The 27,321-nt window shown below is 35.4% G+C and overlaps 1 protein-coding gene across 1 annotated transcript in view; it reads left to right on the top strand.

Annotated features, from left to right (window-relative positions):
- The first annotated feature begins 12,955 nt into the window (after positions 1-12,955).
- LOC150095268 (uncharacterized) overlaps positions 12,956-27,321 on the top strand; it is a 302,954-nt gene continuing 288,588 nt past the window's right edge. The window contains exon 1 of the mRNA XM_090410345.1: positions 12,956-13,175. Coding sequence (XP_090266471.1) covers positions 13,101-13,175 — 75 coding nt within the window. The 5' untranslated portion in view covers positions 12,956-13,100. The remainder of the gene's footprint in view (positions 13,176-27,321) is intronic.

Raw genomic sequence — 27,321 nt, 5'->3', positions numbered from 1 at the left:
TTAGTCCTATCTAACTTTTGGAGACTGAGGGAATATAGTTCAATCTTCACCGGTCGCCGATCAGAAATACTGGTTCAACACTATTATCACTACATGGCATCCAATGAAGAAAGATGACATGAAGTGATGGCATGTGTCGCCATCACTTCGTCCCTAATCCTAACATTATGTTTACTTTTTGAAAATCAGCATGAGAATCATAGAATAATGACGAGAACAATCAAACTGTTTCTACTGTGTTAGCTCCTAATTTTGAACAATATCACTCTTCCTGTGTAGCTCAGTGGATGTGGCGCTTGGCCGCACGAAGGAAAACTTGGTTTCGAGTCTAGTCGGCGACTAGAGGAAATTTTTCTAAGCCTTTTTTCGACAGGTTCCCGAGTTAATCGATCTCTGGCACGGGCAAGCGGATTTTCCTCCCGGAAACTCGGGTTTTTCGTCCCGTAAACTCAAGAAAATCGACCGTAGAACCCACATTATTTCAGACTTTAAATATATTGTGTTAGGGTTAGGGAATACGAGATGGCGGCACATTTGAGCCGTCTCTCTTCACTGTGTACTGCTTGATTAGTGATAGCCTTGGGCCATCTGTCTCTGATTGGTACCAGTGGAGATTGAACTGCCCACTCAGTCTCCAAAAGTTAGATAGGGCTAAATGGCCTCGCCTACTCCCCGTATACGGGAATAGAAAGGCGTTAGCCTGATTTTTTTTTTCTGATCACTCTTCCCCATCTACGTAAGAAACAATTCCTTCAAAGAGAATATACAGAATCATGAACAGACCACAACTCCTGACTACATTGATCTGGAAGAGGCAGGACATAGCATACTCAATGCTTGTCATCCCCTCTTCAAAACTGCAGAACAATTGATCGATGAGGGACTTAATATTTGCAAAGTTTCGAAAGAAGAAGGGAATAAGAATAAGAAGAATAAGAAGACCGCAAGGCATCATTCAGATCGAGTTGCGACTGGAGGGCATCATTTCTGACAAATGACTTATGTTTTGTAGGAAGGCAATTTATGTCTTCCTTAGCACCCCGTCGGATCTAATGAGTGTGTCAACGAAGATAGGTGAGTGGCTGTTGAATTTAGGCATAAATTGATGACTCTTTTATATTACTTTCATATTTCATATATATCTGTTCCTCTAGATTGCATTCAAGTACATATTCTGGACCCATACGATGTATAAAATAAAGAGAGTAAATCCCAACAGTTTAGTATCATTGTAGTTCAGATAAAAACAGACACTCTTAAAACAGATAGGGGATAATATATCTCCAATACCTTTTATATTAAATCAGGAATACATTCCCCAATCGTTGCTAGAAAATATCAAACACCTCCCAATAAAGAAATCAGTGCAAATATTAGCGTATGTAGATGACATTAACACCGTGTCAAGAAGCAAACAGGAACGGAAAGAAATATAAAGAGAATCAGAACAATGAAGTTATGAAATAAGTCTAAACATTAATCAACAGTAAGCTAAAATAAAGATTCATTCTTTAATATAAATGTCAAAACTGGGAACATTCAAAGAGAAAAGTGGAACAGCAAGTTAAGTTCTGTATTTAAGAGTAATGAATACAAATCAACCAAATCAGATAGAAGGGGTGCAGAATGGAAAATGGAAAAAAAATCAGATTTTTTTTTTACAGTCATGAGTATTTAACTCGAAACATATCTATTGGAATACTAAAGTAGAAATATTATTATTATATACTTATTTCTAATTTTATATTTATATTTATTTCTAATTTTAGCAGGAAACTTAAATGCAAGAATTGGAAACATGAAAATTAATAATAATATTGGAATACATGGAGAACATAGTCTAAACAGGAATGGTAAAAAAATGATTGACTTTGTAGTTTATAATAACCTAAAAATAATGAATTCCTTCTATAAACATAAAGACATACATAAATATACTTGGGCAGCAAGAGGATGGAAATCAATATTAGATTATTTTATATTAAATGAAATGACATCAACATTTTCACTAGATGTTAGAGTTCACATCTAGTGAAAGGATATGAAATAAGCAGTGACCACTTCCTTGTTAAAATAAAATTAAGATTACCATCTAAATGGCTACAAATAACAAAAACAGAAAGAAAATTTGAAACATTTGCTTATAAAACTAGAATATTGAATGACACAAACGTACAATAGCTATATGAACAAAGAATTAACCAATATATAGATAAAATAAAACAAAATGAAGAAATATAAATAGAATGGCTTAATATAAAAACGATACTAAATGCAGCAGCAAATGAAAGCTTAGGAAAGACCAAAAAATTCAATAAAAGGAAAAAACTGAAGATCTGGGATGATACAATCAAAGAGATGATCAAAAAGAAAAAACAAGCCTATCACAAATGGTTAAGCAGTAAAAGATTAGAAGATGAAATAGAATATAAAAGCATAAGAGCCATAGCTAAAAGAGAAGTCAGAAAAAGACATAGAGAATCATGGAGCAAATTTGTTTCTAATTTAGAACATGATTTATATAAAATAAGACCCAATGTGCATAAGATTTTGAAACACTTAAATGCATATACCAAAGAAAACATAAAATTAAACACTGAATTGCAATTAGAAGAATTTCTAAATTACTACACAGAATTGTGGACAGACAAATATTTAAAAAAAAAACTGGCAAACAATTAACGAAAATGAAAAGGAAATAACTGAAACTGAAGAAGAATTAGAAATCAGCCTGAAGGAAACAAGAAACGGAAAATCACCTGGAGAAGATAAGCTAGGTTAAGAACTATATAAATATGCAGGAACAAGATTCAAAGAAAGACTCTTATTATTTTTAAATAAAATTTACTCAACTGGTATCCCCCCCAATAGAATGGAAAAAAGCAATTGTGATTCCTATCTTTAAGAAAGGTAATAGAGATGACCCTAAAAACTATAGAGGTATCAGTATACTAAATTCCTGTTACAAAATATATAGCAGAATCTTAAATAGCAAACTAATGAAATATTCCGAAAACTTTATTTTAGAAGTACAGAATGGATTTAGAAAAGGACGATCATGTATAGACCCGGCCTTTTGCCTAAAATTAATAATAGAGAAAAGAAGATAATACAATTTAGTAACACATATTGCATTTATTGACTTTGAAAAAGCATTTGACAAAGTTAAAAGAAGCATTTTATTTAACATATTAAAAGAAAGACAATGCCAAATAATATCCTAAAAGCTATCACAAGTATATATGAAAATAATCAAATACAAATAACATTAAATCACAAGCTATCATATACGAGAGAGATAAACCAAGGGATCCAACAGGGATGTCCCCTCTCAGAAGCACTTTTTAATATCTACTTAAATGAAATAATAAAATGGAATAAACATTTACATCAAGAGAATTAAACTTTCTCTTACAGTGAACTTAAACACTCTCCTTTTTGCAGACGACAAATAATAATTACAAATTCTGAAGATAACTTACAGAAAGCTATTTTAGATGTAAATGAGATAGCCAAAGATTATGGTATGATAATATCAAAAGAAAAATAAAAAACTATGGCCTTTAAATGACAAGTTCCAGCGAGAACTAAAATAGTAACAGATAACAAGATCTTAGAACAGGTGAATTCATTTAACTACCTAGGATGTATGATCACATATGAAAGATATGAACGTAAAAATTGCAAAATATTTAAAAATAGCAGGTGTAATTAACTCTATATTTAAACCAAACCTAGTTCAAAAACAAACCAGACTAAAGGTATACAATACATTAGCCCTACCAGTCTTAATGTATGGAAGCGAGGTCTGGACAATAAAACAAAAACACAAACAAAGATTAATAACAGCAGAAATGAAGTTTATGAGAAAAACTGCAAAGTATACCCTATTTGATCACAAAAGAAACGAAGAAATTATGAATGAATAAAAAAAAAAAAAAAAAAATCAGCTACGGGAGTAGGCGAGAGAATTAAACCAAGAATCAGTAATAGAAAAAATTAAAAAATATAAACATAAATGAATGGAACACGTTCAAAGAATGAAAACAGAAAGATTACCAATAGAAGCTTAAAGTACAATCCATTAGGAAAAAGAAAACCAGGACGTGCTCTTAAACGACTCAACGATGACTTCTAAGGCAGGAACAGGCCATGCTAGGCCTAAATTCTTGATACGCATGATGATGATGATGATGATGATATATTTATTTCTACGGAGTCAGAAGATTCATCACAGGAGAGCCATTATTTACATAACACCTATCATATCTCTCCTTAAACTTACTCATTGATGAAACACTCCCAACCACTTCTGTAAACCCATTGACTAGCCTGCAAGCAAAATATGTAGTCTTCACACCTTTACTGACCACACACATACACACTGTTCATGTGTGTGCCCTCATTCTCTCCCTTCCTGACATGTACTGAAAGCGTCTTCAGTGCCATTCCTATTAAACTCCGTCCATAACTTATATGCTTCTATCGATGTTGCTTCTTTTCCAACTATTAGCTAGTTTGAAGCCCACAAACCTTCAATCTATTCTCATAAGGAGTATTCCATAGCCCTGCAACAATCTTTGTCACTTGACTCTAAATCCTTTCCACCACTTCTTCATCCCCACGGAATCCAAGTGTCCAGATGTGCGCACACTAGTACAGAAGTAACTTTATTAAAGCCTCATAAAGGGAAATAACTTATCTATACCTATTTCTTAACGTGTTCTTCAACAACCGCGAAATCTAATTTGCTGTTGTGGCTACCTTTGCAATATGTCATCTGTGTTTGAACTCTGTGTCCACAATCACTCCCAAGTCGATGGCCTTATCAGTTTCTTACAGTTCAGTTCCATCAATATAGTACATATAATACTTTGTGATCTCATTTTCCCAGAGTGCATTATCTTACACTTAGCCACATTATACCGGAAGCGATTTACCTTTGCCCATTATACTAGTCTAGGTTATCCTGCAGGATCGTTTCATCTTTATTTACTATCGATTTTCACAGTTTTCCATCAAAGCAAACAATTGAATATTTCCCATCAAATTACTTCCTATATCACTGATGGGAAAGTGACTAACGGTTTACCACAGGGTTTAAGGCTGAACCCTGTGGTAAACCGTTAGTCGCTTCCATTCTCCTTACATACTCAACCTCTTCCATAAACTACTCATTGATATCTATAAGTCACCTACTAATCCAAATGCCAGCTATCTCTGATTGGCTTCTGGTGGAGATTGAACTATCCCCCCCCCTCAGTCTCCAAAATTTATATAGGGCTACAATAGCCTCGCCTACTCCCTATATGGGAATAAAAGCCGTTAGCTGATTTTGTTTTATATAATCTTTTATAAACCTCATATAACTCCTTCCTTTCATTAAAACTGACTCGAGATATCAACAAATTTTACACCATTTCACCTGTACAATCTGCGCACTGACTCATTTCTGATCGTAGCTATCCGTCTCAGCTTTCCCCTCTTATACCATGGCAATAGACAACTTTTACTTTCTCACTTTTCTTTTTCACATGGACTTACAACTGTTTCATATCTTCCCTTATACCATTCTTGTCACCTAATAAATCATTCGTACCAGCAAAGATAAACATCTCTTTCAACTTCACCCTTTTTATCCCTGCAACATTACTAACATTCTTTATTTTACCGAAAGGAAAACATGATTTCGTCAGACTGTCCTCAAGCACTTTTGATATCAATGAATCACTACCATAGAAAATTCGATCCTTGTTTTCACGCTTTCGTTCTTTGATATTCTGACTTCTCTACCCTTTTATCGTTTCCTTCGTTTGTGATGGAAGCGATAGAAGAGTAGAGATTTATGTTATTTATGTGGAGTTCTCCGCATAAATAAAATATGCGGCTACGTACGTGCGTTCTCTTTTCTATTGCCATCTGATTATTTTCTTCATTTACGATCGTTTCATTGTTTGTCACTCATACCGCTTGTATCATCAACCTCGCAAACCGCTATTCACACTATTTGTCTTTCATCTCACTGCTATCAATCTGGGATTCTTCTGCTACTACTGCATAGTAGGAGATGAACCCCATGTATAACCACGTAGTTTTTGTATGATATTATTACGAGTTCTGATCTTTAAACATATTTCCTCCAGATGTGATTTGAAAGATAGTGTTCTATTGGTGTTGCAGCATTGCGTTGTTGAAGTTGGCCTAAAGTTTCCTATTTGTCCATTTGGTGTTTAGGTGGAAAGAAATAACATCGGTCTTAATGAGGTTTAGTGTTAATATCCATTTATAAAAGTATTTCCCCAATGGTCTGAAGTCATTTGTGAGAATATCTTCAGTTGTTTCGATAGGAAATGTTGTGTTGGATGGCGAGGGCTATATCATCAGCATAAGCAAAATTTCTTGATCTAGTTATCGGTGTATCAGGTGTATATAGGTTAGGGTTGCCAGATTTGCAAAACCAAATACGGGACGTGGGTGTCCAAAAGGATGATGATGCTTTATGCTATGAAATGCCATAATTATTTCGGCAGCATTAACTTTCTTTCATTGCTGGTATTTGGTTTTAAAAAATAAGTATTATTACTTTTGGAACTGGAACTCGAAATGCTCAATTTGTGTTTCTGAGTGTTAATGTGTTGTGTAATATCCGATCCTTCCCAATGTGAAATACTAAACGTCTACCGATTTTGCATTCGACTTCGTCGTTGTTTTTCTTTTGAGTAAAATTCCATTCTTTCGAATAATCATCGTTAAAAACGCACTTTCGTTTTGGTATTGTTAAGGGATTAAGGAAAGGAACAAAATTTAATTTACCTTTGTATAATTAATAAAGAAAATTAATTTACTTTTAATTACATTGCACATTCGAAAAGGCGAGATATTATTTTTTAATAATTATTAAAATCATATCCACATAGTACTGATACGATACCGCATCCCACAATTCCCAAATAAGAACTGTTAGAAAAAAAGCAAATTCAATATATCTGTACAGGAATATAAATAAAATGCTTATACTAAATAAAAACCGACCATTGAAAGGTACCGTCGCCGCCATGTTGAAAATTATAATTGCTTAACATAATATTTATGATTTTATCTTTTCATTAAAAGTAAGGGACATTAACTAAACATCTCCTACAAGTACAATATGGGACAGCGAAATTCTACGTAAAATACATGACAGTCCCGTATATACAGGACGTCTGGCAAGCCTAATATAGGTTGACTAAGGTTGGTGCTAATATTGAGGCCGGCGGTAGACCGTTCTTCAGCATTCTCCGTGTGTTCATTTTGTTTCCCAGTACCACACGAAAGAATTTGTCTGAATGCAGCATGTTACCAATAAGTCGTACGATGGATTGGCATGGTATGACTTGTATCAGCTTGTACAGCAACAGCAATCCCCCCCCCCTTTCCATACAATGTCGTATGCGGCAGTAAGGTCAACAGATACAACAGAAAATTTCAAACATCTCTGAAAGACTTCTTCGATATTGGTAGGCTTAGTACTTGGTCCGTACAACTACGTTGACCCCTAAAGCGTGATTACTCAATAAGGATAACTTCCAATTTTTTGGCTCAAATCTGTTTAGGAGGAGTCTTTCCAGGAAGGAGCTTATAACAGCAGCTAAGGAGCATAATTGGCTGAATGCTCTCTGCTTGATTTTGAGGCTTGTTGAATTTTAATATGGCTATTATTTTGGTTTCTCTTAAAGGCTCTTCCAGGTTTCCCGTCCTTAAAATATGAGGAAAGAATGTTTTTAACCATTGATGAGCATTTGTTCCACAAGTAACCGAAATTCAGGATGAATACCATCAAAATCATTAGGCCCTCCGTAGCGCAATTGGAAGAACGACGGTACATTGCGCCCTTCGATTGGAATAGGCCTAAGTTCGATTCTCGTCGCGACGGGAGGAATCTTTATCTGGTCGATTTCAATCGATGGTGAGTTAGCCGATCTCATACGGAGGTAGCAGGGTTTTTTCTCCCGGAAACTCGGGTTTTTCATCCCGCATATATACAAATCTGCCCTTCAGAACACACGCAATTTACAGACAAAAATTACTAGTTGTGGTGGTGTTGGAGGTGGGCGGTAGATGGCGTTGATTGGTAGTAGAGGTAAGATGTCCTCCCGCGATGAGTCTTCGGACTCCTTGGAGGTATCAGGAATAATAACAATAATAATAATAATAATTAAAGCTACTGCCTTTCCGCTTTTTGTCTCCTTTAATTCCACAATTATGTCGTGATAAATTCTCTTGAAAATTGGAAACTATCAGCTGCATTTTGTCATAAGTTTCGGAATAATCTTTTAACCTCCCGTGTGTGCTGATGATCTCAGAGGATTCTAGACAACGGGGATTATTGATTCGACAGGCAATTCGACCTTGGGTCACCAAAAGATCTTTACATTTTACTGGGTTATTTCCATCGAACTTCTTTAATATGTCCCATTCTTTTCTACTTGATTTTTTAAAGTCTAAATCCTCTGTAGTTTTTTCCATTTTTCTTTGTGCTTGTTATCAGATTTATGATATAATTCGTCAGCTATGTCACAATCGCCAGATTCTAAATAGACTTGGTATAGCTGTTCAGAGTCTTTATACCAGCCAGTTGTATCCTTTCGGAAATACCTTGGAATATACTTCTTTGCTGTTGATATGACTGCTCTCATTAATCTGTTATAGTTTTCACAGACAAGTGACCATCTTACTTCTTTATCTAGTTCTTGTGAAAAATCCTGCAGTTTGCTTCTCTAAAATTCAATTTTGGTTGTGGAATGGACCACATAATTGGCATTTGTATTCCTACTTCTATCAATACAGGGCGTTGTTGGCTGTGTGGAAAATCTTCAAGGACTCGTCTTCTGTTTAGCGGTTGATTTTGCAAATTTTGAGTAACAAAGCAGATGTGTAGGTTGTATTCCCTACACCCTGCTCCAGCCTTAAAGCTTTCTTTTCCTTTGGATCGAATATTAAGCTCAGACTGTTTTGCTCAATGTCCCTGTTGTTAATGCTTTACCATTACCATCATCATTATTCTATTTCCTGAGGGTGTGATGGCTGTTAAGACCCTCTATGTAGATAGTAGGATGTGGAAATGTGGGAATTACTTCGGGTCATTCTGCCAGGGAAGACACGGATGTTAACTACTGTGAGATCCTCAGTTCTCACTATGATAGTATGTATATTCTGATTAATATACGCTGATATTAATTTCTCTATTTTATTGCGTACGTACGAGTTGCACAGTCATGAGCTTGGTGATTTGTTGCTCCTAGAATATCATATCCTGCAATTCTTTGTCTATCAATTGTTGTTTCTTATTTGTGTGTGTCTCTTGACAGCCATGTCAATATCATTTTCTCAAAACATTTTTGAAAGATACTGACAATGTTGAGTTTGCTAAATTCGAAAATTAAAGCTCAGCTTTCGCTTTTTATGGTCCTGAATTTCATTTGTCTGTAGCCAGGAGATCATTAAGGTAGGTCTTGCTGCCAATAATCGCTGTAGCTGATTTAGCTTACTCAGTGTACACGATGTATAAGCGAGTTAGAAATGCACTCCTGCGTGATTGGAATAACGTACTTTGAGGTGATGAGTGCAGGTAGAGTAAATGAATTCAATAAAAGGAATGATAGCTGATGTTCTTGACATGTGGCCTACCTTAATTAGTTCCTGACTCTCTGGTGGTCTCTGCTGATACTAGTACTACTACTACTATTGCTGCTGTCACTACTACTACTAATAATAATAATAAGAAGAAGAGGAAGAAACAAAATGACTCATTATATCATGAATATTGAACAGTGCCTGAAAGAACATGTTTATAGAATATTGATCACAGCATTCTGTGATCGATAAAAGACTATGCAGAATGTGATACAAACAGAGCTGGCGAGAAGATCATGCTTACTGCATATATGGAGTAAGAGTGGAGAGAGGAAAAAGGGTCAGTTCATTGGCTTAGTATATATGAAAACGTTATGCATAACGTTTTCATAAATCTTTATAAGTAAATTTAATAAATTAATGGGAAAACTATTTAATATATTTGATTGAACGCATAAGTAGTGCATTTACATTCCTTGAACTTGCAAAAGGTATGATTTGCGTATCGATAAGGAGAGAAATCTTCACGATGATTTTAATGATTCGATAGGGTATTATGGCATATGACAGTCATGAAGAAGAAATGTAGAATATGATAAAACATAAAAATCGTCACCAAATTATTGAATAATGAAATTTCTAATCTTCAACCAAGGTTAGTGCTGAGCTTCATAAACTTAATGGTTTGCTACTACTAATCTGTCGGTTGCGCTGTAACGTTGCGAGTTTTCCAATTCTCTTTTCATTTCCTTTTTAGTTTCCAAATACTGTTATAGCAAAGTACTTTTATAAGCCAAATTTTTTAATGATAGAGCAGTTAATAAAGGCCTATGATGCCATTTGGAAATGGCGGTTGCCTGTCGATGAAAGTCCATAATAAGTTCTATTGTATTCGCTAATTCCAAAACTTTTTCTTAACCTTTCTTTTCTTGGTTCGGTTCCAGAGTTGATCAATCTGTCACGTAGACAAATAGATTTTTCACTTCCATTTTAAATTCAGAACGTCAAGAAAATCCTCCTGTGTAGCTCAGTGGATGTGGCGTTTGCATACCACGGCGCTTGGCCGCACGAAGTAGTGCATTTACATTCCTTGAACTTGCAAAAGGTATGATTTGCGTATCGATAAGGAGAGAAATCTTCACGATGATTTTAATGATTCGATAGGGTATTATGGCATATTTCGAGTCTAGTCGGCGATTAGAGGAAATTTTTCTAAGCATTTTTTCGACCGGTTCCCGAGTTAGTTGATTTCTGGTAGCCTGTGTAGCTTAGTAGAAGTGGCGTTTGCACTCTACAATGCTTGACCGCGCGAAGAAAGGATTTGGTGGTTCAAATCTAGTCGCCGACTAGAGGAACTTTTTCTTAGCCTTTTTTCGGGCGGTTGCCGAGTTAGTCGATCTCTTGCACGGGCTAGCGGGTTTTTTTCTCCCGTAAACTCGGGTTTTTCGTCCCGTAAACTCAAGAAAATCGACCGTAGAACCCACACTATTTTCAGACATTAAAAATATTGTGTTAGGGTTAGAGACCACGAGATGGTGGTACTAGCTTGCCTCCTTCTTCACTGCGTTTCGATGAATCAGTGATAGCCTTGGGCCAGCTATCTCTCTGATTGGCCACCAGTGGAGATTGAACTGCCCACTCAGTCTCCAAAAGTTAGATAGGGTAAATGGCCCCGCCTACTGCCAATACGGAAACAACACAGGCGTTAGCTGATTTTTTTTTTCTGGTACAGGCAAGTGGGTTTTTTGTCCCGTAAACTAGAGAAAATCGACCGTAGAACCCACATTATTTCAGACATTAAATACGAGTGTTAGGGTTAGGGATCACGAGATGGCGGCACCTGTAGAGCCGTTTCTCTTCACTGCGTGCCGCTTAATTAGTGATAGCCTTGGACCAGCTATCTCTGATCGGGTACCAGTGGAAATTAAACTGCCCACTCAATCTCCAAAAAAGTTAGACAGGGCTAAAAACACCCTCGCCTACTCCCTGTATATACGGGAATAAAAAGACGTCAGCAGATTTTTTTTTTTTTTAAGAAAATCCGCCATAGAACTCAGACCCATTTCAGACAACGATAAATCTTGTTAGGATCAGGGCTCACAAAATCGCGGTAGTTGTCTACTGTACTCCTCTCCTCGGATACCTATTAAACTCATTGATTGCTTTGGACCACCTTTCTCTGATTAGTTAAGGGTGGAACTGACTGCTAATTGTTCCTCAAAAAGTATTGGATAGCCTGCTTGGCCGAGTGGTTAGCATATCCGCTCTGCAGCCAAAAGGTTGCGGATTCGAATCCGCAACCTTTTGGCTGGGCATAGATGTTTGGAAATGTCTGTGAAAATACTAGTGGTGATGGTAGGCCATAGATGGCGTTGGTATAGATGATGATTGTGGTTCATTGTAGTTGATGAATTGATAGGTGGAGACAGAGCTGTAGAGTAGGTGCCCTCCCTCAATGAGTCTTTGGAATCCCTGGAGGTGTCATGTAATAATAATAATAATAATAATAATAATAATAATAATAATAATAATAATAAAGTTACTTACGGCCAAAAGATTCTCGTATACTCCATCCGGACAATAAAAGCTGGTTGTGAATTTATTTAAATTTATTTATAAAATAAAAAAAATCAGCTGAGCCTGTGACGCTCAGTGGATGTGGCGTTTGCACATCACGACGCTTGGCCGCACGAAGGAAGACTTGATTTCGAGTCTAGCCAGCGACTAGTGGAAAAAACCCGCTTGTCGGTGCCAGAGATGGAATAACTCGGGAACCGGTCGAAAAAAGGCTTAGAAAAATTTCTTCTAGTCGACGACTAATTCGAAACAAAATCTTCCTTCGTGCGGTCGAGCGCCGTGGTGTGCAAACGCCACATCCACCGAGCTAAGGTGATTAAAATTATTTCCATCACCAATTTGTTGATTTTTAAGCAGCAAAAGTTCTTGCGACTAGACCATCTCCTTACTTGAAAAGTCCTAATAAATATTCTTTGCTGTCTAGACGGTAGTCGAAGTCGGTTCTCTCTATCCAAAACGCCTGTCTACCTTCTACCCGCTATTTGAAAATATAATTAGTTCTTTACAGTATGTGTAAGTGAAATATAAAGAAAATAGTTAATAAATTAATTTTATTCTTTTTTTTTCTGAGTTGTTTATTTTCTGAATACTCTTATAGTATGAGTGTGATTTTTTAGATGTTTAGTCCTTTTTTTATTTTATTTTATTTTTACCAATAACGCTCCTTTTGGGTTTTTTAAATGATATTGCACCAACTTTAGGTGTCTTCTAAGCTGTAGTGAAATCAGCCAATCATTTTCAATCGCATCTGCCGCCATGTTTGTAGACTATGTGAGAAAGTCACGCGATTGATGTTACTTGTTTTGTGTAAAAAGTAAATGATATAGAATATTATCATGTTTTAAAGTTGTCTATGATTATTATTTATGAGCTCTACTTTACATATAAAGTGTTCGTAAGACGCTCCCATGGCTAGCAAGATTCCTTCAAGGTTGAAAACAGAAAAGACCCATGGCGCGAAACCTTACGAACGACCTCGGCAGGTGATTATCGCATTCTGTGTTTTAATTGTGAACTTAAGCCTAGTAGTGTTTTGGTTGAAATTTGTAAACTGTTTTGTTAGAATTGTCTGCTGTCTGCTACGGAGTTAGTTGGTTCTAACCTATCATGAACATGTGATCCATTTTCAATGGTGGTTTTGTGGTGCATTTCAATGTGATTGTATTTTAATGTTTTATGGACTTTTAATAGAGTTTATTAAAAGCTTTTGTCTGATTTAGAGGTCTGGTACAAATTCCTCTGTATTACATTTGGAACCACGAAACCTAGTAAATGTGCAAAAATCATAGGAGACTTATTTTATCCGTTGGGTGATTGGAGCTGAAGAAAATAAAAACTTGTTTGCAACCCTTTCGCAAAGCTTGTTTCTGTTTGAACAATTAATTTAAGAGATATTACTTTTTACTACATGCATACATACACATCAGTTTATTTTAAATTTAAGGGTAAATTACTTAAAAGATGGCTTTCTTCATCTTTGCGTTGGAGAGTCAGTGAGCAACTTGCCCCTTAGCTTTGAAATGTCGAAGTTCAGGTATCAGTAGCTGTGATAAGTTATCTTCACTTAGGAATTTCCTGCCCTGAAAGTACATCTTTTAAAGATGTATACTTTTAGACGTTTGTTGATTCTAATGCCCTGTTAAGTATAAGATTTTCATCCTAAAAATCCAGTTAGTGATGACAGATTAGCAAATGTTACGTTTGCTGTATCAGTGAAATTTATAAATTTTCCACTGTGAATGAAAATTTTTAACTTTGAGTCACATTAAAACTGTCATACAGACTAAGTAAAAACTGTTAGGCACATTACGTATTTTATTGTTTATTTTCATTTTGGATGTGCAATATTATACTTTTCTGAGTATCAGGAGAGAGGAAAAAACAAATGAAAAGCGTTTTACTGTATATGACAATTATATGAACCAGTGCTAGCATTGTTCTATGCTTCCCTCGTTCATAGTCTTTTTATATTGATTGAGGTTCTTACCTGATATAACTAAAACTTTTTTTTCCCTTACACATTCTTCTTTAAAGCTATTTAAAGGATTTAAAAAAAAAAATCCATAATGGTCAGTTTAACAGTTGATCTTAATTATTTTTAATTATTTTCAACCTTTTTGCTCTAGAAAAGCACTTTTAAATATAAATGCATGTCATACAGTCTGTTGAGAATGCTGACATATAAAGCAAGACAAATAGTGAATCTGTAATTAGCAAAGTCATATCTCCCATAATTCCCATCAGGAAATATTACAGGATACTGGTATTCTATCAAAAAATCTTCATCCATATTGGTCTATTATTCATTAAAATACCTAATTTAAGCAGCTCTTTCTTTTAAGCCAGTCTCATTCACTAGGCTCTTTGAGTATGTTGCATTATAATGTTTCATTTGATCATATTTTATTAAGCCATTAGGGAAAAGAAAACCAGGACATCCTCTTAAAAGATTCAACGATGACTTCTAAGGCCGGAATAGGCCACGCTAGGCCTAAATCCTTGATACGCTTGATGATGATGATTTTTTTTTTCAGATGCCAGTGTTAATCTCCTTTCTGTTTCATATTAGCTAAACTTAATGAAATATTTTCATGTTTTCTAATTTTCATATATGGTATGATTCTGTCAATGATTTATTCTACTTTTTCTTTAGAACTCTCATATCCAAAAGTTCATCATCATCAAATTCCTGCCACGAACCCTCAAGGGGTGTACAGGATATGATAGTACTACATGAAAAATTTACATCATTACTACCTTCCTATCTACAGTTTTCCTCCAGATCAGTCTGTTACTTATCAAGACACCAATATCAGATCTTATATTTCTGTCGTCTAAGGCACTCTGTACCGTATCAATCCACCTATATCTTGGTCTTCTTCTGGGTTCGTTTTCCTGCCAACCTGGCACAGAACACTTGTTTTTCTAATCTTTCTTCACCCATTCTGTTTAAATGACCATACCACCTGAGATGATTGGCCCTGTTAATGCATTCCTGGATGCTGACAATGTCAAGTTCTTTTTTAATATGATATTGCCATTGATGTCATTTGTTCACACCTCTAATCTTTCTCAGGATTCTCATATCTGCTGTCTCTAGTCTTTGGTCAAATGTTTTACTTCTGACCCAGCTCTCAGATCCATAAGTTAAAACTGGTTTGAACACTGTCTTGTATACAGCTAATTTAGTGTTCCAACTAATTTCTCTCTTATTCCATATGAATTTATTTATTCAATTGACTTTCCCACCATACCAGCTTTGCTGATTCTGTTGTCTATTTGTATATTTAATTTACCATCTTCACTAAAAATCGTGCCTAAGTAGCTGAAATGTTTTGCTTGTTCCACAGGTTCTCCATTCACAACACAGTTGACATTTTCAGTGATTCTGCCTATTTTCATTGTCTTTGTCTTTTTATTGCTGACCTTCATACCATATCTATTACAACAGTTATTCAATTTAGTCAGAAAATCTTGCAGACTTGTAGCGGATTGATTTAGAAGTATAACAACATCTGCATAAAGCATAGGGCTGACATTAACATCTCCAATTTTGATATCAGGTTTAATACCACTTTCCTTCATAATATGATCCATATAGATAATGAATAACAGAGGGGATAATGTACATCCTTGTCTCACTCCAGATTTAACATTAAACCATCTTCCTGTACTTCCTTCAATTCTAACTGCTGACTTACAACTCAAATAAAGACTAAGTATTGCTTGATGTAATGCCCCATTGACACCATATAACTGTAGTGTATTGAATAGCTTCTCTCTTGGCACCTTGTCATATGCCTTTTCCAAATCGACAAAACTTAAATACAAATCTTTGTTATATTCCCATGCTTTCTCGACTATTTGTCGTAAAGTGAAGATCTGATCCTGACAGCCTCTATTTGGCCTGAATCTAGCTTGTTCTTCACCAAGCTTTTCTTCCACAATTCTTCTCAACCGTTTCTCAAGTATACTTGCATAGATCTTGCCAGGAACACTCAGTAGGGAAATACCTCTGTAATTCTCACATGCAGTTTTATTTCCCTTTTTATATATGGGTACTATGAGAGCTCTACTCCAATCATCGGGAATTCGTCCCTCTGTCCAGGCTTTCTGAACTATGCAGTGCAGCCACTGTAAGACTTATACCACCGTATTTCAGCATTTCTGGTTGAATATCATCTACTCCTGCTGCCTTTCCACATTTCAAGCCTTTGATGGCTTTTTCAAGTATGGATATGTATTCCTGACTGCATGCCTGGTCAGTGTTTTTTACCACTGTGCTGTCATCGCTGCTTGTTTCATTTAGCAGTTTTTCAAAGTAATTACTCCATACTTCAACAATATCTTTTTCTCCTGTTTTCATGTCACCATTATCATCTCTAACTCCTTTTACAGCACTCTTTCCTCCATTCCTAAGCTTCTTCAACAACCTCCGGAATATTTTGCTACCTTCTTGATATTAATTTCTATATTCTTGCCAATGTCCTCCCATGACTTTTGTTTAGCTAGTTTTACACGGTGTTTAGCATTCTTGCATTTGTCTCTGTATTCTCTAAGAGCACAAGCTATCCAAAGTTGATTTTGTTTCAAATACAACAATGAAAGCTATATATTAAAATTGTTTTGAACATCTATAGTGCAGTTGGTTTAAATTTTCTCTTATTATTTAAGGAAACATAATCTTTCTGAAATTAGGAAGAAGAAAAACTAATGAGATTGTTCTAAATAACAGTTACAGAATGTTATATTCAGATAGGAATGATTAGGGAAGGGGTATCTGTAGTATTCAACACTTATCATTAGGGTTATCTTTTTTGAATTCTTCTAGGTGGCATCATGAGTGATGTGGACAGATATTAAAGTAGTGAATTAGAAAATGAATCTTCTTTGTGCTTTTGATTCCACAGAAGGTTCTAAGCAAGTAGTGGAGTAATTTTTTGAGTCATTAGAGAATATAGGTGACACAAAGAGAAAGTTATATTTCCTTGTAGAACTAAACAGGAAATAAATGCCAGACATAGAAACATTTTGGATAGATTTGAAGAAAAGAATAGAACTAATAATAATGGGAAGTACCTACTGGATTTCTTTCTGTTCAGGACATGGACAGTTATTACTAATACCATGTTCCATTATAAAGATGGAAGACATCAGAAGTCTCGCTGACTGTTATAGTTCATAGCAATATCTTTACAGTGATTCAAGACATAAGTATACAACTTTTAAATAGGATGTGACCATCATTCAGTTTTGAGCAGGATAAAATTGAATATCATATTGAAAGGAAAAGTGTATATGAAAGTTTTGATGAGAGTCAGTCGTATTGAACTGTGGACTCAGATATGCAAATATTATTTAAGAACATGTGAAAAAGTTTGAAGACAATAATCAAATTTTTAAACTCAGTGGGAAATGGAAGAAAACATTGATTTAGCCAGGGAAGCATGAGGTGAACTTATCTGCAAGGGGAAAAAAAATCAGAATTTCATGATGAAGTTAGAGACAGTCAAGGAAAAGAAGAAAGCATAGTGAAAGTTCTCAGTAAGTAAATCTGGATGTGTTCAGAGAGAATAAGGTGAAAATCTAAATCGGTTTGTAAAAGTAAGCAAACAAAATGCTTGGAAAGATTTTATCATACCACATAAAATTAGCTCTACTCACACATTCCTGAATGCTAACGGTATAATGTTTCTTCCTAATATCATTATTTTATGACTGCCACTGATGCCATCTGTTCACCTCTTTATCACAACTCTCATATCTATGGTCTCTAGTCTTTGATGAACTGCTTTATTTCTAACCTGACTTAGATCCATAATCTAAAATTTTGTTCAGTTAAAGAATCCTGGAGATTTACACTGGATTTATTTTGGAGTACATCATCTGCATACAACAGTTAACTTTGATGTCTCCCTCCATTTCTGATATCCGTTTTAATACCACTTTCTTTCATAATGTGATCCATATATAGATGATGAATAAAAATTTACATAGTTTGTATCCTTTTTTATACCTGATTTTACCTAAAACCATCTTCCTATATACTCCTTCCATTTTAACTGGTGGCATACAACCTAAATATAGATTATCTATTGCTATGTGTAGTGTAGCTTACTCCATTTACTTGCGGTATTTTGAAAAGCATTTCTGTTGGTACCTTTTTTATGCTTTTCCTGATGTACAAATTTTAAAATTTGGCTGTTTAAAATTCTATTAAAGATGTTCCCTTCACTTCTGAAAAGCAGTGGTGTGTGTATATGGAAAGAGAGAAAAAAGAAAAGAATTAATATATAGAAAAAGCACTAAACTGCTTTCCATTGAAACCAAGATTGTGTAAAAGATATATAGACAATAGTTCCTTGATTTGGAACCGGTAGTCTAGATTCAATCCAAGAGTTCTTGAATCATCTCAACAACCAACATCCTAGGATAAAATTTACAGCGGAACTAGAAATTAATAGTTTGCTTCCTTTTTTGATTTAAAACTTGTTATTTTGAAAAACTAAAAATCTCTATCTATAGAAAACTTATAACAAATATCTTCATGCTCAGTCCCATCAATTAAGAAAGAAAGGGTACCATCAGGGGAATATGGATTCTCCACTCTCACCTCATCTAACCAATTTCTTTATGGAGCATTTTGAAAAATATTCTCTTGATATTGCAGGTCTCAAACCATCTATCAGACTTGGATAGTTTGGCGATGATCTCCACTTGGCCACACAGCTCCAACACCTCCAGAATCCACATCACTGTAGAAAATAAAATAATAGTAGACTGTCTTTTCTAGATGCTTTGATAATGTCTCTTTAACAGTACCCTTTCTTTCTCTTTTTACAAAAAAAAACCAGCCCCACAGTTTTTTTTTTTAATGAATATTCACAAACACAAATGTTCCCAAACCCAACAGCATGGTATCATAAAACCCTGTGGTTAACAGTGCCACCAATTTCTATTCCAACCAAACTTCTCTCACAGCTGAATCTTCCTTTATTCATCATACCGTCCTATCCTCCAGTCATTACAATGTTGTAAAAATTAACAGAGTACTTTTCCTCCTGACTTCCCTCTTAATATATAGCTTACAAACATGCTGTTGCCATTTTGGCCGAGTGGTTAGCATATCCACTCTCCAGCCAAAAGGCCGCAGGTTCGAATTTTGCCAAGGCATGGATGTTTGTGTTTGTACTACTGACCAGTTACCATATGTCCTGTGTCCTGGAGCAGTATGACCTTTGATATTTATGTGCAATAACAATCAAAAAAAAAAAAAAAAATCATTATCCACCTCAAAAGCTTGGTATTATTTCTACTTCAGTAACTCATGTGCATACTGTCATCAGTCATGAAGAAGAAGAGATCACCAAAGAATTAAAGCTGCTTTTATCAGTTTTTCCAGAAGAATGGTTATCAAAAACGGTTGATTTCTAAACTCTTGTTTAATCCTCCTACACACCATGCCAAAGAGAGTAATGATGTAAAAGACTATATCATCATTCTATTTACCAGCTCTATTTTTAACAAACTGGCAAAAATCCTCAAGAAATATGATTTGTACTTTATTCACCCCTCCTTAACAAAGTTTCGAGCAGTAAAACTTACACATAACACTTTGAATCATACAGATGTTTACTGTCTTTGTTGTGGCTGTAATTCTCCATATTATGGACAACCAGAGAAATCATTTGAGCTTTGTATCAAAGAATATCTCAGAGATATCACCTATGGTAGAACCACGGTCATGGCCTTATCCAGTCTTTTCTGAATGCAGTGACCAGTTCACTATATACTCAGTAAACTGAGATAGATCTGAAATCATTTACAAATGCTATGATGAACTTGATGGAATGAAAGAAAAATCTTAGAATCAGCGGAAATTGCACTTTTATTTATTCATATGGAGCTTCCTCCCTTTTCTCCCCCGTCCCTATTGGGGTGAGTTGAGCCCCCCCCCTCATGGGGGGTTAAGTATTTATGGCTGTAGATCCGTGTGTTCATGGGGCCGGTTTTACCTGCTTGCAGGATGAAAAACCCCAGATAAACTTTGGGAAAAACCCTGCTGTCCACGCCCAAGACCGACTGACTTGGCTATGGCTGAGGAGGATCCTTAAGCTCCTCACGTCGGTGGCAGGAACCGAACCCAGGACACTCCTTCCCTAGGCATATGGTTGCGAAGCGCAAAGCCACTAGGCTAACCGTGCAGACAGAAATTGCACTAAATCCTGTTCGCTTTAATGTCACCTTAGCCACAACTTTTCTGATTGTTATTCCTCTACTGTTCAACTATGTCAGTCACGAGACCACATCCTCATGCACGAGAACAACAACGTAGCTAGTTCGCTAATTCATTCTAGTGTGATAATCCTTGATAATTTCGAACTTTGGTGATGTACCCAAGTAATGTTTTTTATGTATCTCTTTTTTTCTCTTCTATGTATTATGTCTGATGAAATCTTCTAGAAAGATGAAACTAATGATGTCTTCAGAAATAAATTAGTTATTTTCTATTTTATCATTTGGCTATATAGTCATATAAGTTTATTTTCGTTAAAATATGTACAATAGTCATGAAACACACCACACACACCTTTTACCACAATTTATACTGTGGCAAGTAAAAAATTTTTTGACTAGTAGATTTCAGTGATATTTCTGGAGCCTTAGTTACAATTCTTTATATCTTACTACTTGTGCAACAATAATGAATGTGCTGTTGTGTCTTTTCCAGATCATCAAAATTTAGTACAAATCCTTTTCTCATTCTCATGGTCTGGTCATGGATAGCCCTTAATTGTCTTGAACACCTAGCTAAAGTCAAACAGTAGGAGATGGGAGTGATTTTTTTTTCTCCCAGAAAGTCAGATTTTTTATCCCACATGCAGACAAATTGACAAGAGAACATACACAATTTAAAGACAAAAAGTTATCTTACAACTGGATGCTGATTGAATGAGAATGGAATGGCAGGTTGGTACTCACTCAGCCAAACTGTACTATATATCAACTTAAACCAAAAACAAAATGATGGTATAATATGGTGAGATGTCATGCTCATTGAGTGTTCCCTGGTTAAACAAAGTTCCTTCTATGTTTATCAGGGAACCAAACAGTGAAAAGTCAGTGTAAACTGAAATTTGACATTAGCAGAATTGAAGATGGACTCCATTAATGTAAAAAGTATCGATGAAAAAAAGTGACACTAGCAGATGAATTAAAGTATTGTGTCAACAAAATTGGTGTTACTGATCAATTTTGAAAACAAAGAAGAGGGTTAAAACAGTTGAGATTCTGTTGGGCCATAGTGATCAGGGAAAGAAAGGAGTGGCTGTAGTATTCAACATTAAACAAATAGATCATCGGTTCCCAAGCAGTGGTACACATACCCCCAGAGTATGTGCTGGGCCGTTCAGGGGTACACGAAAAATAATCAGTAATGGCAGAAAAAAAAAATATTTTCCACTATTTTACATTAAGATAGGCACTGAACAAAAGTGTCAGTATTTATTATTATTATACGGGTATCTCCATGGAGTCAGTAGGCTCATCGCAGGAGACCCAAACTAGCAAAACAATATCTATCATATCTCTTCTTGAATTCATTTACAGACGAAGAACTCGCAACTGAGCCAGGCAATGAATTCCACTCATTCACCACTCTCCAGGCAAAAAACCTTGTTCTCACACCCTTGTTAACCACACTTTTCTTTAATTTCCATGGATGACCTCTTGTTCTTCCATCACTATCACACAGCTGAAACATTTCCCCTGCACCAATCTTATAAAAACCCTTTAGTAATTTAAATGTTTCTATCATATCTACTCTTCTCTGCAATCCACAAGCTCTCAATCTATCAATGTAGGGAGCATTTTTTACATCGCCCACCAACCTAGTCACTCTCCTCTGAACCCTCTCCACAACCTCCTCATCTCCAAGGAATCCAGGCGACCAGACCTGAGCACAGTAATCCAAATGTGGAAGTATCAACACTTTATAAAGGGGAATAATAACCTCTTTATCTCTGGATGTTAATGTGTTCCTCAATAACCACATAATCCTATGTGTAATCTTGGACACCTTAGCAATGTGTCCCCTGAACTTCATCTCCCTATCCACCAACACCCATAAGTCCCTAGCCTCATCAATCTCTTGGGGTACCGTTCCATCAATGTAGTTCACAGCCAGTAATCTTTTAATCCCAAAATGCATGACCTTACACTTTTCCACGTTGAACTGACATCCATTACCCTTTGCCAATTCTGCCAGCTTATTTAAATCATCCTGAAAACTCTCAACATACATCAGCTTGATTTTTTATTGCGCTACCCAACATTGCATCATCAGCAAACAACTGAATATCTCCCCTCAAGCCATTTCCTATATCATTTATGTAAAAATTAAACAACAATAGCCTAAGTACAGACCCTGAGGCACACCACTGGTCATCTGCCTCATCCTGGACTCTGCTTCTCCATACACCGCTTTCTGGTATCTCTCCCTGAGCCATTCTCCTATCCATATCACCAGTTTAGTAAACACATAGTAATGTGTGTAAATTTAAAAACAGCTATTTTAAAAACAAGGGGTACAATTTATAGAAATGGGTTTAAAAGGGGTACACAAGTGGAAAAAGGTCGGGAACCACTGACATAGATGAACTTCTTGAATGATAGGCAGTTTGAGGCAGTGATGTAAGCAAAGTTCACAATTGGGAATTGGGCATGAAGACATTGTGCTTGTGTGACCATAGGCAAAACTCCCATTGTCCACTTTCCCATTCTGAAATTTACATAATTTACATGACATAAAGGAAAAGGCTGAATCTCATTGGAAATTTAAACAGGAGAGTAGGAAATGAATACCACACACATGTTTTTGAAAAATTTGGAGAAAAGAGCAAAGCCAATAATAATGTAAGTAGCTGCAGGATTTTTGTTCAGGACAAATCATAGACTAATTTATCAGAGCTTAACACATATACTTGTGCACTCACATGTGCCGAGTAGCAGTAGATTGACAGAATAATTTTTATTTAATAAAAAACAACTTTCTAAACAAAATGTTTTTAATTTTAAGAAAACAGAGATGCCCCACCACTAAATCACTTTATGGAGCTCCTGTTAACTTATTGAGACATATCATTAAAAAAAAAAAGGAGGGGGGGGTTGTTGTGTAAGGCAAGTAGCATTTTGCATAATTTGTCAAGCTTGGGTAATCTTTATTAATACCATATTTTTCACATTTGTTCAGGATACAAGAGTACATATTTGAGATATGAAGTGATCACCGTTTAATTTTGATAACACAATTAAATTAATTTCATACTGCAATTATAAATATAAAAGAAAGATCTAAAAATAATCATAGACAAGCAGCTTTCAGTGGTTGAAATGTAAGCTCAAATAACTATTTATTAAAGAGTAAATGAAAATTTGAGAATATGAGTGAACATTGGAGACTCCATCTCTGAGGAAGACATTGATTTAACTAGATAGACATGCGATGAAATTGTTTGCAATGATAGAAACATCTGAATTTCATGTCAAACTCTGAGGAAGACTTTGATTTAACTAGGTAGACATGCGATGCAGTTGTTTGCAATGATAGAAACATCTGAATTTCATGGTGATGCCCAGAAGTTAACGAGCCAGTCCTGGGAGAGAGAAAGTGTACTGAAAGTTTATAGAAGTGCCAAAGAGAATACAGAAAAAATGTAAGAAAGTTACGCAGAGAAATTACTTTGTGTGTGTGTGTGTAAAAGCAGCTAAATTAAATTCATGGGAAGATTCTGATATATAGAAGTTAAATAACACAAAGGTAGCAAAATGCTCTAAAAGCCTCTTGTAAAATAAGAAACAGAAAAAAGTTAATTTAAAGGAATCAGACATGATAAAGGTGTTATTTAATAATCATGCATAGTATGATTCATGAAGACATTCTCCAGAATGTCTTCATTTTTAAAAACTGAAGATACTCTGGAATATTTAATTACTTTGAAATGTTATTAAATGACTTATGCCATTATAGAACAGTGATAGCAAATATTCAGGATGAATACAATCAGTAGTATACGTCAAAAATACATATCAGTATTTGAGATAGAAAAAGCCATCATTAAAGAAACCTGAAATGCAGAAAGGCAGCTGAAATGGATATTTGATCAGAAATGCTCAGATGCTGAAGTATAAATGTTTGACAGTAGTCATACTCCATAATTCAGAAGATTGAATTCCAGATAACTGGCGTAGACCTCTTATAGTAACCATCTATGAGTAGGGAATTAAAACAATATGAGAATTACAGAAAGAGAGATTCCGTATTGAGTGTTCTGGATAGGATTTATGCAAGCATACTTGAGAAGAGACTGAGAAAAGTTGAAAGAGAAACGTGAATGACAGCAAGCTGGATTCAAGCCACATTGTTTGTACGGATCAGATTTTTACTTTTAGACAAATATAGTGGTGCCTCGTACTTCGAACGTTCCAGAGTTCAAACGCTTGAGAACGTAAGAAATTTGATTCGCAATTTGAACTATAGTCCAGGAACTCAGAATCATATAGCATTAGACAGTTTCGGCACCCCATTGGGCATGCTTCTCCCCCCACTAATTTCCCACACTCACTTCCCTGTGTCTGTGTAGTGTGTATCTGTTTCAGTACGCTGTGCGTGGTCCCTTACTTTACACAGCCTAGTCATTGTGCGATATGTTTGTGTAGAGAATTTTTAACTGTTTTTGGCATTTTTTTTATTGCCCATGGCATCCAAGAATGTAGAAAGAACAAAACCTAAAAGAAAAGTTGTAGTATCGACAATTGAGATGAAAAAAGAAATTATGAAACACGAAAGCAGTATGCGTTTGATGGATCTGGTGACGATGTTTAAAATGTCAAAGTCAACGAAAAATAGCATTCTTAAGAATAAGGAAGCAATAAAAGCAGCAAATGTAGCTAAAGGTGTGACAACATTTGACCTCCAGGAGATCACATGTTATTGAAGAGATGGAAAAACTCCTTTTAGTGTGGATAAACGAGAAGCGATTACGTGGTGATGTTATTACTGAGAGAATTATTTGTGAGAAAGCCAGACACCTACATAGTGAACTTAAGAAATGCACACCTGAGACCAGTACTGACAATGGGGAGTTTAAAGGAAGTAGAGGCTGGTTCAATAAATTCAAAAAATGAACTGGGAACCATAGTGTTGTCATGCACGGAGAGGTTGCGAATGCCAATGTAGAAGAAGCGGACAAATTTGTAAAAAAACCTTTAAGGAGTACGTGGATAGTGAGAGATTTGTATCTCAACAGGTCTTTTTTTGGAAAAAAAAATGCCCAAAAGAACCTATATCACAAAAGAACAAAAGACGGTACTGGGATATATACCTATGAAAAATAGAATTACTTTGCTGCTTTGTGGTCATACTCTAAGATAAGCCTTTGCTCATTTACCATTCTGAAAATTCACACGTTTTTAAAACGAACAATGTCATAAAGATCAAATTCGATGTTATGTGGAGGGCCAACATGAAAGCGTGGGTTACCAGAGAGTTTTTCACTGGGTGGATTTATCAAGAATTTGCTACCACTGTAAAAGCTTATCTTACTGAAAAAAATTACCATTAAAAGCTCTTCTATGATGGACAATGCTCCTGCTCATCCCCCAAATTTAGAGGAGGATTTAGTTGGTGAATTCAGTTTCATCAAGATAAAGTTTTTGCTGCCCAATACCACTTATATCATACAACCCATGGACCAGCAAGTGATTTCAAACTTCAAAAACTGAACTGTATATTAAATGTTTCAAAAGTGCTTTGAAATAACCAATGCCACAGAACTGACTCTTAAAGAATTTTGGAAAGAGCATTACAACATTCTTCATTGCTTGTGGATCGTCGATAAGGCATGGAAAGAAGTTTCTATTAAAACAATTATTTCTGCTTGGAAAAAACTGGCCAGATTGTATTTCAGTCAGTGAAGTAGTAAGCTGTGAAGAAGAGTCTGTTGTAAATGAAATTGTGTATTTGGGTGAAGCTATGGGATTAGAGGTGAGTGATGAGGATGTAGAGGAGTTAATAGATGATAATAAAACCGAACTCAGCACAGAAGAACTTCAACATCTTCACGATCAACAACAAAAAGAAGTGGAAAAAGAAATTTTTATGGAAGAGAAGCTATTGTGGAAAAATGGCACCCTAATAAGACAGTAGTGACCTGGAATATCAACTTATTTGATGACAACGTGATGGATTATTTTAAAAATATCAAAGAAAATCGTCAGTGCCAAATAACATTAGATAGATTCTTCTCTGCAGAAAAAAGAGAATGTGAATCAGCATTCTCAACTCCAGCTAAGAAGCAGAAAGAAGATGTTTAACAACGGGAGCATTATTTTCGTCTTTGTGATTTTTATATTAAAAAAATATTCTTCGCTGTTATTTTTATGTTGTAATAATTAAAATTAATAAAATAAATATAAGAGTATTTTGTTTAATTTTTTCTAAGTTATTAACATTAAAAAACCTAAAATAGATAAAATAAAATAAAAAAATTATTGAAATTTTTTGGATATGGGAACGGATTATTTCGCTTTCCATTATTTCTTATGTAAAATCTTGATTCAGACATCGAACGGGTTTCTGGAACGAATTAAATACGAACTATGAGGCACCACTGTAGTTGAGAAATCATGGGAATATAACAGCATTTGGTATTTAAGTTTTATAGACCTGAGAGAAGACAGGTAATAACGTGACTAGTGCAAAGCTGTTGAAAACACTGCAGTAAATGAGACATTATAGAGAGGAATAAATAGGCTAAAATTAAGGTAGTGGCTAGAATTGAAGAAGATATAAGATGATGTGTTATCAAATCACGTTTAAGACAAGGATGCATAGTGTCTCCACTGTTACTCATAATTAAATGAGTAACAGTCATTTAAATTAAATTAAGATTAAATCATCTTATGAAGAAAAGTGTTATTAAACCTGATATCAAAATCTAGTAGAAGTCTTCAGGATTCTTTGAATAAATTGAACTGCCATAATAATAAAAAGACTTGAAATGACAACTGCATTCTCATTGAACCTATAGCTTCTGTAGGATATACAACTAATAAAATATTTCAGCTGTT

Source organism: Typopeltis vanoorti, chromosome 20 (genome assembly GCF_054136105.1).
Source record: "Typopeltis vanoorti isolate ZY-2024b chromosome 20, IOZ_Tvanoo_1.0, whole genome shotgun sequence".
Classification (NCBI taxonomy): domain Eukaryota; kingdom Metazoa; phylum Arthropoda; class Arachnida; order Uropygi; family Thelyphonidae; genus Typopeltis; species Typopeltis vanoorti.
This window is presented reverse-complemented; position numbering and strand designations above follow the sequence as displayed.